At 40.9% G+C, this 15970-nt stretch overlaps 2 protein-coding genes across 3 annotated transcripts in view; both read right to left on the reverse strand.

The window, feature by feature from the left end:
• The window catches only part of LOC129765981 (uncharacterized), a 202960-nt gene that overhangs the window by 72338 nt on the left and 114652 nt on the right, over positions 1–15970 (reverse strand). The gene's annotated exons all lie outside the window — the stretch shown is intronic.
• Positions 3335–4636, reverse strand: LOC129765982 (uncharacterized). The gene is made up of 2 exons (XM_055766443.1): positions 3446–4636; positions 3335–3374 (listed from the first exon to the last, which is right to left on the reverse strand). The coding sequence occupies exons 1-2, from the start codon at positions 4517–4519 to the stop codon at positions 3366–3368; spliced, it is 1083 nt and encodes a 360-aa protein (XP_055622418.1). The 5' UTR covers positions 4520–4636; the 3' UTR covers positions 3335–3365.

The following is a 15970-nucleotide window of genomic DNA, read 5'->3' on the forward strand; positions in this document are numbered from 1 at the left end:
ACAAACACTGAAGTAACGCATACCTAGACGTACATATACACGCAAAGAGTATTGCTTTTTCAATCAGAATTCTACGTCGGAATGTAGTAGTTGACACGACTGCTCGGAATTTTCTGTACATCGCCAATCAACCCATAGCTTCATCCGAGAGGCTTCGATGATACCATCATATGGCAATTGGGAAATCTGTCCGTTCTCTATATCTCTCACAACGTATCTGTCATTCGGAAGCACTTTGTGAATGCGATAGGGACCCTTATATTTCGGAATGAACTTCTTATTAGTTCCAATGGAGGTATCAATATTCCGGATTACGACAAAATCTCCTTCGGAGTAACTCAAGGGAGGTCTATGAGTTCTTTCAAACTGAGCGGAATTCCTATCTTGAGATGTTCTTATATTCTCGGAAGCAGATTTCCGTAACGAATCTAAGTTTCTTGCGGAATCCGGAAAATGGGTATCCTCTAAGAATTCGGACAATAAATCTAATTCACGACCACGTTGATGCACACCAAATAATAGCATACTGGGTGTCTGACGAGTAGCGGAATGAACAGAGTTGTTTATCGCGTATTCTACGTTAACCAACAACTTCGACCAGTCAGAATGCTGAATGGGTTCAGACTGTTTAGCAAGCATCGACTTAATCACTCTGTTAACCCTCTCAACCTGCCCGTTCGCTTGGGCGGAACCAGTAGCAATTTTGACATGTTCAATATTGTTATCCAAGAGATACGAACTAAATTCCAATGACGTAAAGCATGTTCCACGATCACTGATAATCCTTCTCGGCCGACTGTAGTGCTCAAAATATTTGTCAAGACATGCACGTACCTTGAGCTGGTCGAATTAACTGCATACAACTTTACATGCTTCGTGAATGCATCAACAACAACTAATATATGTTTTCTTTTCGATATAATAGACGGAAGAGGCCCGAAATGATCAACATGCACCGTATGGAATGGGTTTCTTGGAAATATTGTATAAATTACGACCTGAACTACTAGGTGAACCGGAATACATAACGCAACGTATGCAATTCTGAATATATCGAGCGACTTTGTCTTTCATATTTGGGAACCAATAATGTAGCTTAATTTGGTCAATGCATTTCGTTGTTCCCATGTGACATATCTTCTCGTGAGCTAAGCGTATTACATTGTTCTGCATTTCACTCGGAACATAAAGTAAAAGTTTATCAATATTTTCATCATCAGACAGTTTGTACACCAATCCATCCTCCAGTGTAAAACCCTTCACCGGGCCCTTCTCTAGTTCACTACGTAATTTGGCAATGTGGTCGTCTCGATCTCGTAACTTGCAGCTGGAAGAGGATATCATCTGGGCTGACAGCGGAAATTATTTGATCTGAATTCTCACATGTTTGAACGGAAGCTGAAGGATACCGACTTAGAGCATCGACATGCGCCATAAGTTTACCACTACGATGTTGAATAGTATAATGATAGTTCTCTAATTCTAAAGCCCAACGAGCTATTCTCGCATTAACACTCTTTCGGTTCAATGTCATAGTTAGGGAATTACAATCAGTTATGATTCTAAATTGGACACCTTCAAGGTATATACGGAATTTACGGAGTGAGTATATGCCAAAGTTTCCAATTCAAAACTATGATAACGCGATTCAGCAGAAGAGGTACGCTTTGAAAAATACGCAACTGGGTGCCATTTCCCGTCTTCCTGTTTCTGTAGCAATATACCACCAAAACCTTCGGCACTGGCATCACAATGCAACTCTGTTTCCTTATTAGGGCAGTACAGAGCCAGAATCGGAGAAGAAACTAATTTATCGCGGAGATACAGAAAAGCATTCTTGCACTTCTCATCAAAGAGAAATTTTACACCAGGTTTGACCAACTCACGTAGTGGATGCGAAATACTTGAAAACGATGGGACGAATCGGCGGAAATACGAGAACAGACCTAAACACTTACTCACCTCCTTAGAGTCTGTCGGAAACGGCAAGTTCTTGATAGCTTCCAAATGTGTGTTGTTCGGTCGTATACCCTTTTGACTCACAGTGAAGCCTAGCAACTCAACTGCCGTGTAACAAAACAGACACTTCTTAAACTTTATCTCCAACCTATATTCTGCCAAACGTCGCATAACTCGTCTCAAGAGCTGAAGGTGTTCCTCAATAGTATTCGTTGCTAACGTTACATCATCTAAATAAACCGTAACGGAACCTTCCTTCAGAAAAGGCTCGAACACTCTATTAATAAATCGTTGGAAGACCGCCGGAGCGTTACGTAATCCAAACGGCATCTTAACATATTCGTACTGTCCACTTGGTGTCACAAAAGAAGTATACGGAATAGTATCTTCGGAAACGTTGACCTGATGGAATCCATGCTTCAAATCCAAGACCGTAAAATACTTCTTGCCCTCTAAGCGTTCTAAACAATCATCAATAAGCGGAATCGGAAAACTATCACGTACGGTTATTTTGTTCAATGCTCTATAATCGACACAATCGTTTTTCACCTGATTTCTTAGTTCTTAATACTATCGGAAATGAATAAGGAGAATCACTAGGTCTTATTATGTTTTCCTCCAAAAGGCCATCGACTATTCGATCGACTTCTATTTTATCGGAATATGAAAGTCGGCGTGGAGCGTAACTAATCGGAACATCGGATGTTAATCTAAGTTTCATTTCGTAATTGTGCTTTACAGCCGGAATGGATTGCCAATCGGAATAATCTTGTTCAATAATTTGGCAAATCTTTTCTCGTGTATGACAATCTAAGCTCGGGTCAATATTATAATCATGCACATTATCAATTATATCAATTAGAAATACGTCAGGCACTGCGAAATTTTGAATGGGGGGAATACATTTACTCGGAGCAGAATAATTTTGTTGACGGAACGAATCGGAACTCGATGTATCGCGACACTCTGAGGTCGGAAGATTACATTTTCGCAATTTTCTATCAGAAGATTCTGAAGAAGGCGGAATAGGCATGTCCCGTGCAATCGTGTCAACCGAGAAATCAAGCGCACAATGTAACACTTTTTCATCAATTTTTATTTTATCTTTAAGTAATTCAATTTCACGTAGTTCAATTTTATTTTTCTCTCTGTTAAATTTAATAAATTTAGTGTCAACCAATTTCACACCGATTTTCTCTAAGAAACTTCGTCCTAAAAGTAGGGGGACGCAAATAAAATTATCGGGTATTACATGAACTTTAATCGATGTTTCTCGGTCACGGAATGTCACAACCGCGCTAACAGTTCCATAGGTGCGTAAGGGATGATTACCTATGCTTTTGTATCCGGAATCTGTTGGTGTTTTCAATCTGTACAACAGAGTAACCACTGAACGACGCACGAAGTTAATTGGACTGCCAGTGTCAAATAAAGAAACCACAGTGTTACATTGTCGCTTAATATCAGATGAAAAAGCAATACTTACAAGGTTAAGTTCCGACAGTGTAGCTGCCGCTTCTTCGACTGGCAGAGAATCTCCTCTGGCAATCCGACGGAAGTCGTCTGCTAAAGCCACTTGGTTGCTGTTCCGTGGCACTGGTTTAGGACAGTCCTTCAACCGATGCTGAGTTGATCCACAACGGAAGCATGAGCCTTTGACTCTCCGTGGCTCCTTGCAATCTGCAGACAGATGTCCGATGCCCGAACAGTTGTAGCATCTCACTGAATCGTCTTTCCTTTCCAATTTTGTTTTCGGAATTTTGAGTTGTTGGATTGGAACGGAGTGCATATCCCTCAGCTGTATGTATCGACGCGAAAGCTGTTTCAGCTCTGCCAAATTCCTGGCCGGGTAAAGGACCGCGATGTTTGCTGACCTGTCCTGGAATCCATCAACAATCAACTGGACGACCTGATTTTCTTCGATATTGACTCTCGATGCTATCTCTTGCATTCTCAGTATGTATCCCGTAACAGACATCTTCGATCCGTCGAAAATAGTCCTGCGTAATTTATCGATGATTTCTGCCACCGAGTAACGATGACCAAAATTATCCAAAAAATTTCTTCGGAATGCTTGGTAGTTGGGCGAATTATCCACTCTAAGGAACCACTCTGCCTCGGTTCCCGGTTCCATCAGCTGGCGAATGCATCGAAGCTTAAATGCATCATCTCCTCCTAGATCTACGCACACAGATTCGAACTCAGCAAGCCAACGTGTTGCATCACACGTATCTCCGCTCGAAAAACGCGTAACGGAACCGATCACATCCTTCACTTCCGGTTGTTTTCTTAGTAATCGTTCCTCCTCCGCTAACTGACGACGTAATTCGAAGATCTTCCTTCGTTTTTCCAGGGCACGTAATTCTAAATCAAGCTCTTCTTCAGGAACCACATGCAGCTGCTTCTGCGAGTTGAGATTTTCGTCGATGGGCGCTCCGCCCCGGGCCCCGCTGGTGCTTTCATACAGCGTCCTCAGATGTGTCACGGTCGCAGTCGGAGGAAACTCCACTTGATTTTCTTGCAGCCACTCAATGAGTTCATCGCGACTTAAACGACTCATTATTGTAAATGCGCGAAATTGATCCCACTTCTGAATTGTAAAGGGGTCAAATATATCAAAGAATAATTGAACTGACACTATTAATTTTAAAACGTTTTATTTTCCTTCCACGAGGTAGGCTTGTCTGAACACGAATGATGCAATCTTGATTTTTTCACCGGTGACGTTTTGAAAAAGCGGCAACCACATTGAACGAAAACAACACGAAAACACACGGAATACACACTCATCGGAAAGGTGTCGTAAACGGAATAAGTCGGAATACACGCGGAACACAAATTGGCAATCTGGCCATAAAATCATATTACAATATATACATAAATGATAATATGAAATATTGTTATCCGCGCACTTGTATGTAAATCCCCTATGATGTGCCGCATGAACTGGAAATTGCGATCAATAAAAGATACATCACATATATTGTTTATTTTTCGCTTACAGTGTCTTCTTTCTTACTTTCGCATGAAGTTGACAATACATCATTCTTCTAAAGAACTTTTATTCATGGATTATTTCATGAAGTATTTCGTTGTCTCTTACCGATAGTAGAACTCAATACAGATGATGGTACAAATTATTTTTATTAGAAATGGTCAAATGTTTCATCTTTTTGACGGCTCACAAAACTGTGAAATTTTTTTTCCTAGATACAGATCACTATTTCCCCTTTACACCCAGTGTGCTAGATTTTTATTTCCATACCCATTTTAGTGATTCAACCCGATAAGCATTATTTCACAAGCCAAATTAACATCTCGACCATGTCCATGTCTCCGGCTTACGTTACAATGATATATTGGGTAACAGATCAGAAACAAATCCAAACGCATGTTCTACTTGATGCTTCAAATCACTAAACTGTTCCTATTTTGGTAAGTCAACAACATAAACAAACAGCTAACGTTCAGCTGGCCATTAGCAGAATACACATAGCCCACCCGAATCTGAGCAACATCTCCCTTATCTCGAGGCAAAATCGAAACGGACCGAATTTCGAAACGACTAATGCAACCCTCTGCAATCTAGCTCTCGGGGAACCCTTCACCAGATCACTTGAGCTTGTGGGTTCTAAGGAGCGAGCGCCCCTCAGCATAATTACCATGCTAACGAGCGCATATGTATTTGGTTTAAGGCTTCTCGCTGACAGCCGATTAGTGCCGTGTGTATCCCCACAGAACTCACGTAGTTACGTGTGGGAGGAGGTTCGATATCTTCAATCGTAGGCCGGCAAGACGCGCGCCCAGTGGCTGAACAAGATTGATGGGGTTGAAATCCATTTAGGGCAATATCTGTCGTATCGATGGCCGATAATCGCTGAACGTGATTGTTTATTGTTGTTCGGACAGTTGTAGTGTTTTATATTTACGAGAGGTTATCGGTTGAGGGCAGCGAGCATTTGATCAAGCCTGTTTCGGAAAGGATCGTATCGATGGCATTTTAGGAAGATATCGTGGGTGAATTTATGACCATGGTTATAGCTCTTCACTACCCAATGTTTTACACTTAGTCAATTCACCACATCCGGCACCGTTCACAAAACGAAGCCATTATGAATCGAAATCACTTACGTACCGACTTACGACCGAAGGGTATAGGGTCTCTAACGAGTGTTCGATGATGTTATTAAACAATAACTGAAACTATGTTTTACGTGCAATTTATCAACTTGCGACCTTGTCAAACCGAGTAAAATGCTTTAACGACAAACAAAAAAAAACTATAAACCACTCTAAGTCATCAACTAAACAAAGCCTAACTCGTACTATCCGCAAACCACATCGCCGGTGAACTTTTTGTACGCTGACTGCATTCAAATTGGGCAATATCTGTGGCGAGCTTCTAAATTGGCTTCATTAATGGAGCCGAAGGCTCTCAGGCGAACCGTTGCTCGCTGATTTGGATGGTTGGAGTTTTGGTCGAAAACGCCGGAAAATGACAAACAAAACGAGCTTACTCCACATCTAGTGCCGTGCCGATTGGCGTCATCGAATAATGGCCTGGTGAGAACACTGCGATTCTCTCCACGTAACTTGATCACTTAGTCCCGCGCGGCAACACTCACAGAAATACTGATTTTTTGTGCTCTCGGTGGATTGTTGATTCACACAAGCGCAAATTGACGAAGTCGATCCTTTCCGGGCAATTAAGCAGATCCACTTCAGTTGGCAGAATTAATCGTCTGCGAAATATTACACTTTGAGCGGTTCAGCCCCCTTCGATTATCACTATATTAATTGTCTGAAGAAGATTTTTTTCAGTCGATTCAGCCAAAATGTCGAAGCTACCTAACGTTGTTGGGTAATAGTGTGTGACATTATCGTTATCACTGTGAAAAAGGCTTATAAATGTTTAGCGCATAAGCAAATCACGTTATTTTATTTTACAGCCTAAGCCGGTTGCATTATGAAGCCCGCGGTCATAATAAAACAAATATATTGTTCAGGACACCTGTGAACCTGAAACGAAGATCAATTTAAGCGATCCATTTGTTTGACTTCAAAAGATACGTAATCAAATACGAAGGAATGCTATACATGAATGGAAATAGTTGAAGTTATGAAAAGATATTAGGCTGATTTCGACGAAATTGTCGGTCCCTTCCATCCGAGCTTATTATTATTATTATTATTATAGAGTTGTGCCACTTCTCAACATTGAACTGGAATATTCACCTACTTGAATACCAAAGGGGGATTAGGCTCTGTGGTATCATTTTTTTTGTTTTTTTTTCTCTTCATAACAGTGCCGAAAATATTCACGTTCACGGAATTCAAATACGGCGAATTTCAGCCTGCCTTGCATTGACAACCTACTGCCGAGGCGAGAGTCGATAATTATGGAACAACACTATCAATGAACACCAGTGCAATGAACAGCAACATCAGCTTGCCATGAAGTTCATTTTTCATCTGCATATTCATTTCCGCCATGATATTCGTAACGTCGAAATTGAATATCATTGCGTGTTAGTGAAAATCAAAGCATAAAATTCAACGTCAACTAATTGAGAGTGAAATCGATTAATGGTAAAGGATAGCCAAAATTCTTGTTTTTGGCGACTTCGGCAATGGAATGTATGGTATAACTCTAGCTATATTTTATGAATCTACTCCCGATTGACCTGAAATGGCATAAACCCCAATTATATGGGCAATGGGTGACAATAACAGACGAGCCAAAAACGAACATAATCTTGTTTTGATTTCCGGTTTAATTTTACTGACTATAAATGACCAGCAATCATATAAAACCCCTACTATATGGGTAATGGAAGGGCTCAAACAGCGAAAGTCGAATATCGTATTCCGATGCCACTATCTCTCTTGAAAACCGCTCTAGAAGACCGAAAATGGAGTTAGTGAAGTGGAGTCAGATAAAGGAAGTGTTAGAAACTAAGATCGTGTTAGAGCGAAATGGGGATAGCAAAAGATCATAGAAAGCGGAAACGGAAACGGGAACGGGAACGGGCCGTACCCTTCACGCTAAAGATCGCGAGTTCAATTCGCACTCCTGACATTCTTCCAAAAATGGAAGTGACAAGCCAGCCAAAAAGAGTTGAAAGTCATTATAGTACAGTATAAAAAAGAAAAAGAAACGGAAACGGAACGCTCAAAGCCGTTCAACGCTAAACGTCGCTTAACCGCTCAACACCGCACAACGGTCAACGCTCACCGAAAGCTAATGTTGCTGATTTCTGGTCCTTCCTTTGTTTCTAAATACGGAAATCAAACACGTTTTCAATAGAATTACACTGCAAGCGATGAAGATCAACTTAACGTTCGTGATAATCACCTGAAATTATTGACAGTAATGGAAGTGCCTGAATGCAGGCTTTCCGAAATTCGTTCATGCTCTATTCGTTCAATATACCAGACAAAGTTCACGCGTCTCGCCTCTTGTGTTATACTCATTATGACGGATATGATGTTGAGTTTCAACAGAAGAGAAATCATCCGACACTGGGAAAAAGCTAATGTCTTCATTCGTGAACATATTTTGATAATTTCATGCACTGCTTCATAATAGTGTCTGCACAATCATTGTTTTTTAATTGTGGTGATTCAGGCACCGTCGCACTATATTACATGTTCCAAGCATCACCGCTTTCTGCAGGACCACAACCTGATGAGCGCCCAACACAGGATACTTCCTATTGGGATGCAGCTGACCATTAATCAGCAACGCCCTCTAGTCTGTACCCCATATCTAGCGTGGTGCGTCTTTCTCGACTCGAGGATAGAATGGTCACTTGCCGGCAGAATCATCAGCTCGTGTAGAGTTGCCATGAGCGGTACAATCCTCAGCTCTTGGTGAATGATCAGTGGGCTGCACAACCTTCGGCCCGTGTATCTGTAAAGAGTATGTGCTGTTACTGAAGCTGATCTGTTACTTGCAGCTCCTCCTAAGACTGCGTGAAAGAGTGGGGAATTACCAGTTGCTGAGATTACCACTGGAATAACACGGATGCCCTGTAAACGCCACATTTGTCTTAGTTCTTCTGCCAAGTCGTGGTATTTAGTTATCTTGGCAGCAAACGTAGATTGTAGAGTGTGGTCTAACGGTATTGCAATGTGTATTATCACCAATTCTCTCTTATTTTTATCGTAGACCACAATATCAGGGCGATTAGTTGGTATTCGGACATCCGTAATGATCACGCGATCCCAGTACAACTTGTAGCAGCTATTTTCCAAAACCGGATCCGGAATATACTTGTAGTAGGGTACCAACTGATTTACCAAGTTGCGTTTTGATGCTAGCTGTTGATGAACAATCTTGGCAACCGAGTTGTGACGATTGAGTTAAGCTGATTCGGCTAGCGCTCCACAGCCGGCTACGACGTGTTCAATCGTCTCTCCTACTTTATTGAGCTTTCTGCAACAGTCGACAACGTTTTCGTGCAATATGTACTTCCGGTAGTTTTTGGTTGCTATTATCCGGTCCTGGATGGTTACCATAAACCCTTGTGTTTCAGGAAAGAGTTCACCTCGCACCAGCCACGTGTTGGATAGTGCTTTGTTGATATGCGTTTGCTCTAAACGATGGAGATGCGTCCCATGAAGTTCTTTTTGCTTCCACGTCATTATTTTCTCTTCATTGGTCTGCAAATTGCAGTTTAGTTCGTATTGATCCTGCTCCAGATGCAGGGCACTGAATACGTGGTCCGCCTCACAAACAGCGCGATAGATATCGTGACGGGTCTGACTTTCTACGAAGTATCTTCGCAACTGCTGGATCTGGGAAACGCAAAGCGCTATGATGTCAATGACACCTCTTCCTCCTTCAACACGTGGTAAGGTGAATCTCTCTATGGACGACTTTGGATGGTGCATGCGGTGCTCAGTGAACGTTACTCTCACCGTTCTTTCAATGGCTTCTAAATCGGTGAGTAAAGGAACGGCAAACGTATTGACGGCTTTGATTTTTCTTTGCCGCCCCAGAGGTTTGTTTTCAAAACCTGGTTGATTCTGATCAAGAATTGTTCCTGGATTTCCTTCTTGATTTCCCAAGTACTTATAGGATTCGCCTTCCACCAAATCTTGAATCACGTCACTCTCGTTAATGCGGAATCCTCCAGTCTCCACCAATCGTCCACGATGGAGCTGTACTGCCTTACACTTTTCGATTCCGAGTTCCATCCGCACATCGGAACTAAAGTCGCTAACACACTGTAGAAGACTATGTAGGGCTTCTGTTGATTCCGCAAACAATTTCAAGTCGTCCATATAGAAGGTATGATTTATAGTTGTTGTTCTATTTATATGGTAGCCATGGCTGCTTCGGTTGAGTGCTCTGCTCAAGGGGTTCATCGCAAGGCAAAACCACAAAGGACTGAATGTGTCACTTTGGAATATTCCCTTGCGAATATGGAGAGTTCTGGATCACAACATAGTTGTTCCGTCGGTGATACTAAGCCGTGTGATCCAGTTTTCCATTGCGTGTTTCAAAAACCTGATGACGTCATCGTATATTTTGTACATCTTTAGTATTTTTATGAGGTACGTGTGCGGTACTCAGTCGTATGCTCTATTGTAATCAATGTACGCCGTACTTAGGTTCTTTTTGTTTCGGCTAGCTTGTCCGACGGTGACTGCATCGATAATGACTTGATCTTTGTAGCCTCGCGTGTTTTGTTTACAGCCTTTTTGACGTAGGACTACGTCTAACCGGAAGATATAGGGGGTGAAATGTGAATCTAGGTACTGAACAAGTAGGAAAAAATGCAAGATTTGGAACGCTTATAACTCGAGCATTTCTCAATAGATCGCAAAGGTTTTTGCATCAATTGATAGGAAATATATCTACGCATCTATCATAACGAATAACATTTCATTTTTCTTGAGATAAATAATTGAATAATTGTGAAATATCAAGCATTGTCCAAATGCACTATGTGCCCATTTTTGATTGGTCCATTTTGTGCTCCTCAAATCGTACCGACCAAAACGGGCAACCAGAGCAGCAGCGAAATAGAATGAAGCACGATTGGAAAGGAAAAAGAAAAAAAAAGAACGAAACATTGGTCGCAGTCTCACACATACGTAATTCTCGAGCCAGCCAGTCAGCTTAAAAACCCCGCTCCGCTGCCGTAACGATCATTCTCATCCGAACCGTACACCACATCGTTTCGCATCACATCACATCAACTAACCAACACAAGCAGCCATGGTTGGATATGGCAAAGGAGGAAAAGTGAAGGGAAAGGCAAAATCCCGTTCGAACCGTGTTGGTCTGGAGTTCCTCGCAAGGGTAGCTAGGCCGAGCGCGTTAGTACCAGTGCACCAGTCCACCTAGCCGCCGTTATATAGTTTCGGCCGCCGAAGTGATCGAGTTGGCTGGCAAAGCTGCTCGCGACGATAAGAAAACCCGCATTCAGAACAGACCACATTCGGTTCGGTGGACATCAAGACAACAACCGGCAATTGCAGCGAGTGCCAAACGCAATCGCAAAACGGCAGCAGGTAGCGGAAGAAAAAAAGTTTATTCTTTATACAAACTGCTTTGGTGGCAAATCCAGAACAAGGCGGCATCGAGGGCGTTCGAAATGGGTTTTTTTTCAAAACCACGAGTACTAAGTTTTCTAAATTGGAACCATTCCATAAAACACGGCGCTTTTCAGGGCCATTAAACCTTCCAAAAAAGAGTTTACGAAATACAGTTCAATGCTTTCTAAAACAATATCCTGGATGGGAAGAAATTTTCTAACTGTAAAAGCTGTGGCGATAGCAAACGCAATCGCTAAACAGATAGGTTTAGCTGAACAAGATGGGGATATCGAGTGATAACAAAACAATAAACTCTTTGGATTAAAGATAATTTTGTGATCCTGACAAGAACCCTTTTTAGCCTGCATGTGAATCCAACGAGCGAACAAATCGTAATAAATGTATTTTTTTGCCATCGCTGCCTTTTAACGCTCATTCGTTCGTCTCGTTGGACTCGCCCCTTTGGCTGAGTCTGTCGATTTGTCTCTATCCTGTGAGCGTGTACCGCTAAAGTACAAAACGCGCGGATCCGCTGAAAAATATATCATTCTCTTTCAAACCGTAAATCAGTGTGGTTGTATGGCATCGTTTCACATCACATCGCATCAACGGATTGGTGCTGGAGCACCAGTATACCTAATAGCGGTTATAGCATTTCGGCCGCCGGAGTGATCGAGTTGGCTTGCAAAGCTGCTCACGACAATAAGAAAACCCGCCTACAGAACAGAGCACATTCGGTTCGGTGGCAATAACTAGTTTCAGCGAGTGGCAAATGCAATCGCAAAACGGCAGCAGGTAGAAGAAGGAAAAAGTTTGTTTATACAAACTGCTTTGGTGGCAAAAACAGCCACCGTAAAACACGGCGCTTTTCAGGGCCATTAAACCTTTTAAAGAGGAGTTATTAAAAGTTATTCACAATACCAATGCATTCTAAAGTGACATAATATGATATATAATATGAACTGATTTATTTTGTTTATGCTTGTTTTTGAACTTATTGTTGGTTGGGGTCTTTTAAATTGATCATTCATTTTTCACAAACCCATGCATGGTTCCCGAATTGAAAGTAGCTTCAAATTACAACACATTGTATGCAGGATGGCATTCACGAATTTTCTCGGTAGCAAGAACTGCTTTCTTTGGTTGATAACTGATGTTGAAAATTGACTGAGGTTTCATCTGCATTGTATAGAAACATAACTAAGGAGCAACATGATGAGCTATGTATTTCCTGCTGCTCTGTTCTTATTTAAAAAAACTTTAATCCGAAGGTCATCCGTCCCTGTATTCACTGTTGGTTTTTCAGAACGCTTATAGCTCGTCTATTTCTCGACAGATCGTAGAGTTCGTCTCCAAAACCTCAGTTCTTTTTCATTTTTATTTACATTGTTTGCGGAGACCACAAATCTTACAATTCATTCCGAAACCACAGTTTAAGGTACGGTAATGTGCTCAATAGTGCAATATATGATAGTGCATGAGCTGAGGACCACTATGCATTCCCTATCATAGCCATCATTTTGATTGTACGATATGTGCATACGACAAAAGATGACCGGCGTTGAACATTTAATAAGAACAAAGCCTTCAGAAAAATATCAAGAAGCAACTATAAGATAGTGAGAAAAAATTGAGAAAGTTTGTAAAAAAACGCAAAAACACAACATCAAAGGTTCTTTTCAGAACCTTCAACATGTTCATAAAGAGTAAAAGTAAACTAATCCATTTTTCAGTTAGATAGGTAGGTATTCACGTAGGAGAAGAAAATAAAACAATATATTTAAAATATATATTTGGCAAAAGCTGTCCCTTTTGTATAGTCCTACGTCACTCCGGTTATGTCCCCGACATTACCCACTCGTCTTATTGTTATAGATCGATAAAGAATACCAAATCCTTCCAAACAATTGTGAAAATTTACAGAAATGTGAAAAAATGACCCCGTGAAAGCTTGAAAACGGAGTGGCGCAAGCGCCATTTCCACTGTGATGGGGCGCAAGCGCCATTTTCTCTATGTTGTGACGTAATTTGATAGTGATGCGATGTGATTTTTTTATCTGTTCTGATAGAGTACGATGAACGAGCAGGGACAGCAATATTCACATAACAACTTCTTCCGTAATGAACGTTAAGCATAATAAAAGTCACATGCCTTCTTTCTTCTAAAAAAACACTTTTCCGAGAAGCTTGTCATGCCAAGTATTTTAATCAAAAACAGTCCATCCCCATGTAATGTTACTTTTATAATAGCAATTTTGTTTCAGAATTAGAAATCATGTACTAAGAAGCTCACAAAACCATGTACTTCAAATTCATAAAATCAAACTCATCTTAAAGTACAGTTATCCTAGATTGAAGTGTATTGCTGTTCTCACATATAGCTCATAAAGATTAGAACTAAATAGTTCGAACTCATCAATTTAATTGTTGATTACAAGGATTCCCTAATACATATCTATGTAGTATGTAGTATGTAGTATGTAGTATGTAGTGTCTTTATTCTTCAGGCATCAAGGGACAAAGCTTCTTGACGATGTTTACTTTCCTCGCCTGTTCAATTTCTCTTTCGGATAAAATGAAGCTGAGTGTTGATTGGAGGATAAATGTTGCATTTGGTGAACAGCTACACTCTTATAAATGCTCCAAACGAAACGAAACACATCTTGTAACAAAACTCAAAACATCCTCGCGTAAACTGAATCTGTTTTACTTCGGATAATTTCGGACGGCATTATGTTATTTAACACGGATGGTTTCAATTGCATTTTGAATTCGAAAAAATCTGTGCTGTCCATAATTATTACAATCGGGTTCTCAACTATGTTAACCTGCTCGACTCATGCTACAAAGTTGGGTAAGTATGTGAATTCTTCTCCCTGATGCATCGCTCAACGGCAGCATGTTGGAGAAAATAATTGGAAACAGATTCTCACATACTTTGATGGATGAACGCCAATCGGTTGTGGAAACAGCGATTTAAATTTGCTGTTTCCAAAACAAATTGGCGTTGGTGGCATAGCTTAAATAAAACTGCATTTTTTCAAAAATCAAGCCGATGGCAATGTTTTTCCATCAACAATACACATTTTATACAGATCAGATTTTCGTAATGTACGCGTATGCTGATTATACATGCAATTTTACAAAAAGTCTCGTACTGAGAATTCTTACCTCTGGCGCTTGCGTCACTTTGCGAGATTACGGCAGAGCTGCAACACGATTTCACCACAAGGGAATCGACTATGACCGCACTCAGCAATCTTCGACTATACACGAAGATTTTGAATGTTTCTGAAGATGCGACGGACCGGAATGCGGCTAGAACAATCGGATAGTACCCACTATGTGCCGCTATGCAAGATTTCGAAGATTAGCCAAGAATAACATACTGTAGATTCAGTATATTATAATTGGTAAATTGTGGTTCGGTTTTATTTTTTATTGGATTACAGACGGTTAAACGTTAACGTCGTTCGCGTCTGTTCCGACAATTAATAAATAATTATAACAGGTTGGAATATAGGTTGTCTACTACTAGGCGTCAAATCTACTAAAATCTATTTGAAACGACTATGCTCGTTTCAGGTGTCACAATACTTTATCACGACGGAAGTGTCTTGGCATGAGAAGCTATTGCGAATGCATTGAATCACAATTCGCAATAAGACCAAAATTAACTAAGAGTGTAGTCACGTCCTTCAACAAAGTCTGGCGCTGTTTGTAACGAAAACTCGTAAAAAAATTACATTTCAGTGAAATCTTCCAAGCAATTGCGACATCCTGAAAGGACAAGTTTTAGATAAGCAAAACCTTCCATTGAATTTTTGACAGTCGACTTAGCAATTCTATAAAGATAAGTATAAAGCATTGGAAAATCATCTACTAAAAGAACAGACAATCATCTCCACATGAATATTACATTCAAGCGGAAACAATCCCCGCTTGATGTTTTCATAAAATCAACAAGAAGAGAATTGCTAATTCTGCCTCTAACAACGGTGATGACAGCCACCGTGACACGCCAATGCTTCATTTGGAAATTGCAAGTACCTTTGTGCTATCGATGGGGTGAGGCGGCTCGAAACTTAAGTACACTCGAAAGTAATAAAACTTAAAAACAACGTGTTTTAGTGCGCATCAAACCCATGTCTACAGAATATGCGCATTACCGTGGACAATTACAGGACGCATAATTTAGATATGCGTGCGCTCAGTTCGACACGTCAAACGAATGCGGGTCTTTTATGTTTCACAGTTTGAAACTCCGTCACCGCTGCCTTTACGGTGTGCCTTGCGGTCTATTTTGGTTGAAGATGATGATGGTGGATTGGAATTACGATACCGCCGCCGCCACAAAAACCCGCATAAGTTGGACGTGAGAAAATTATCCGTCACTTCAACCCACAGAGAACAGGTTTTCCACCACGTTGTAGTTGAACTTATTTTCGTGTTTTTAGTTACC

Source organism: Toxorhynchites rutilus, chromosome 2 (genome assembly GCF_029784135.1).
Source record: "Toxorhynchites rutilus septentrionalis strain SRP chromosome 2, ASM2978413v1, whole genome shotgun sequence".
Classification (NCBI taxonomy): domain Eukaryota; kingdom Metazoa; phylum Arthropoda; class Insecta; order Diptera; family Culicidae; genus Toxorhynchites; species Toxorhynchites rutilus.

Excerpts from the sequence above, each read along its gene's own strand:
- LOC129765982 (XM_055766443.1), bottom strand. The coding sequence starts at position 4,519 with ATGAGTCGTTTAAGTCGCGATGAACTCATTGAGTGGCTGCAAGAAAAT.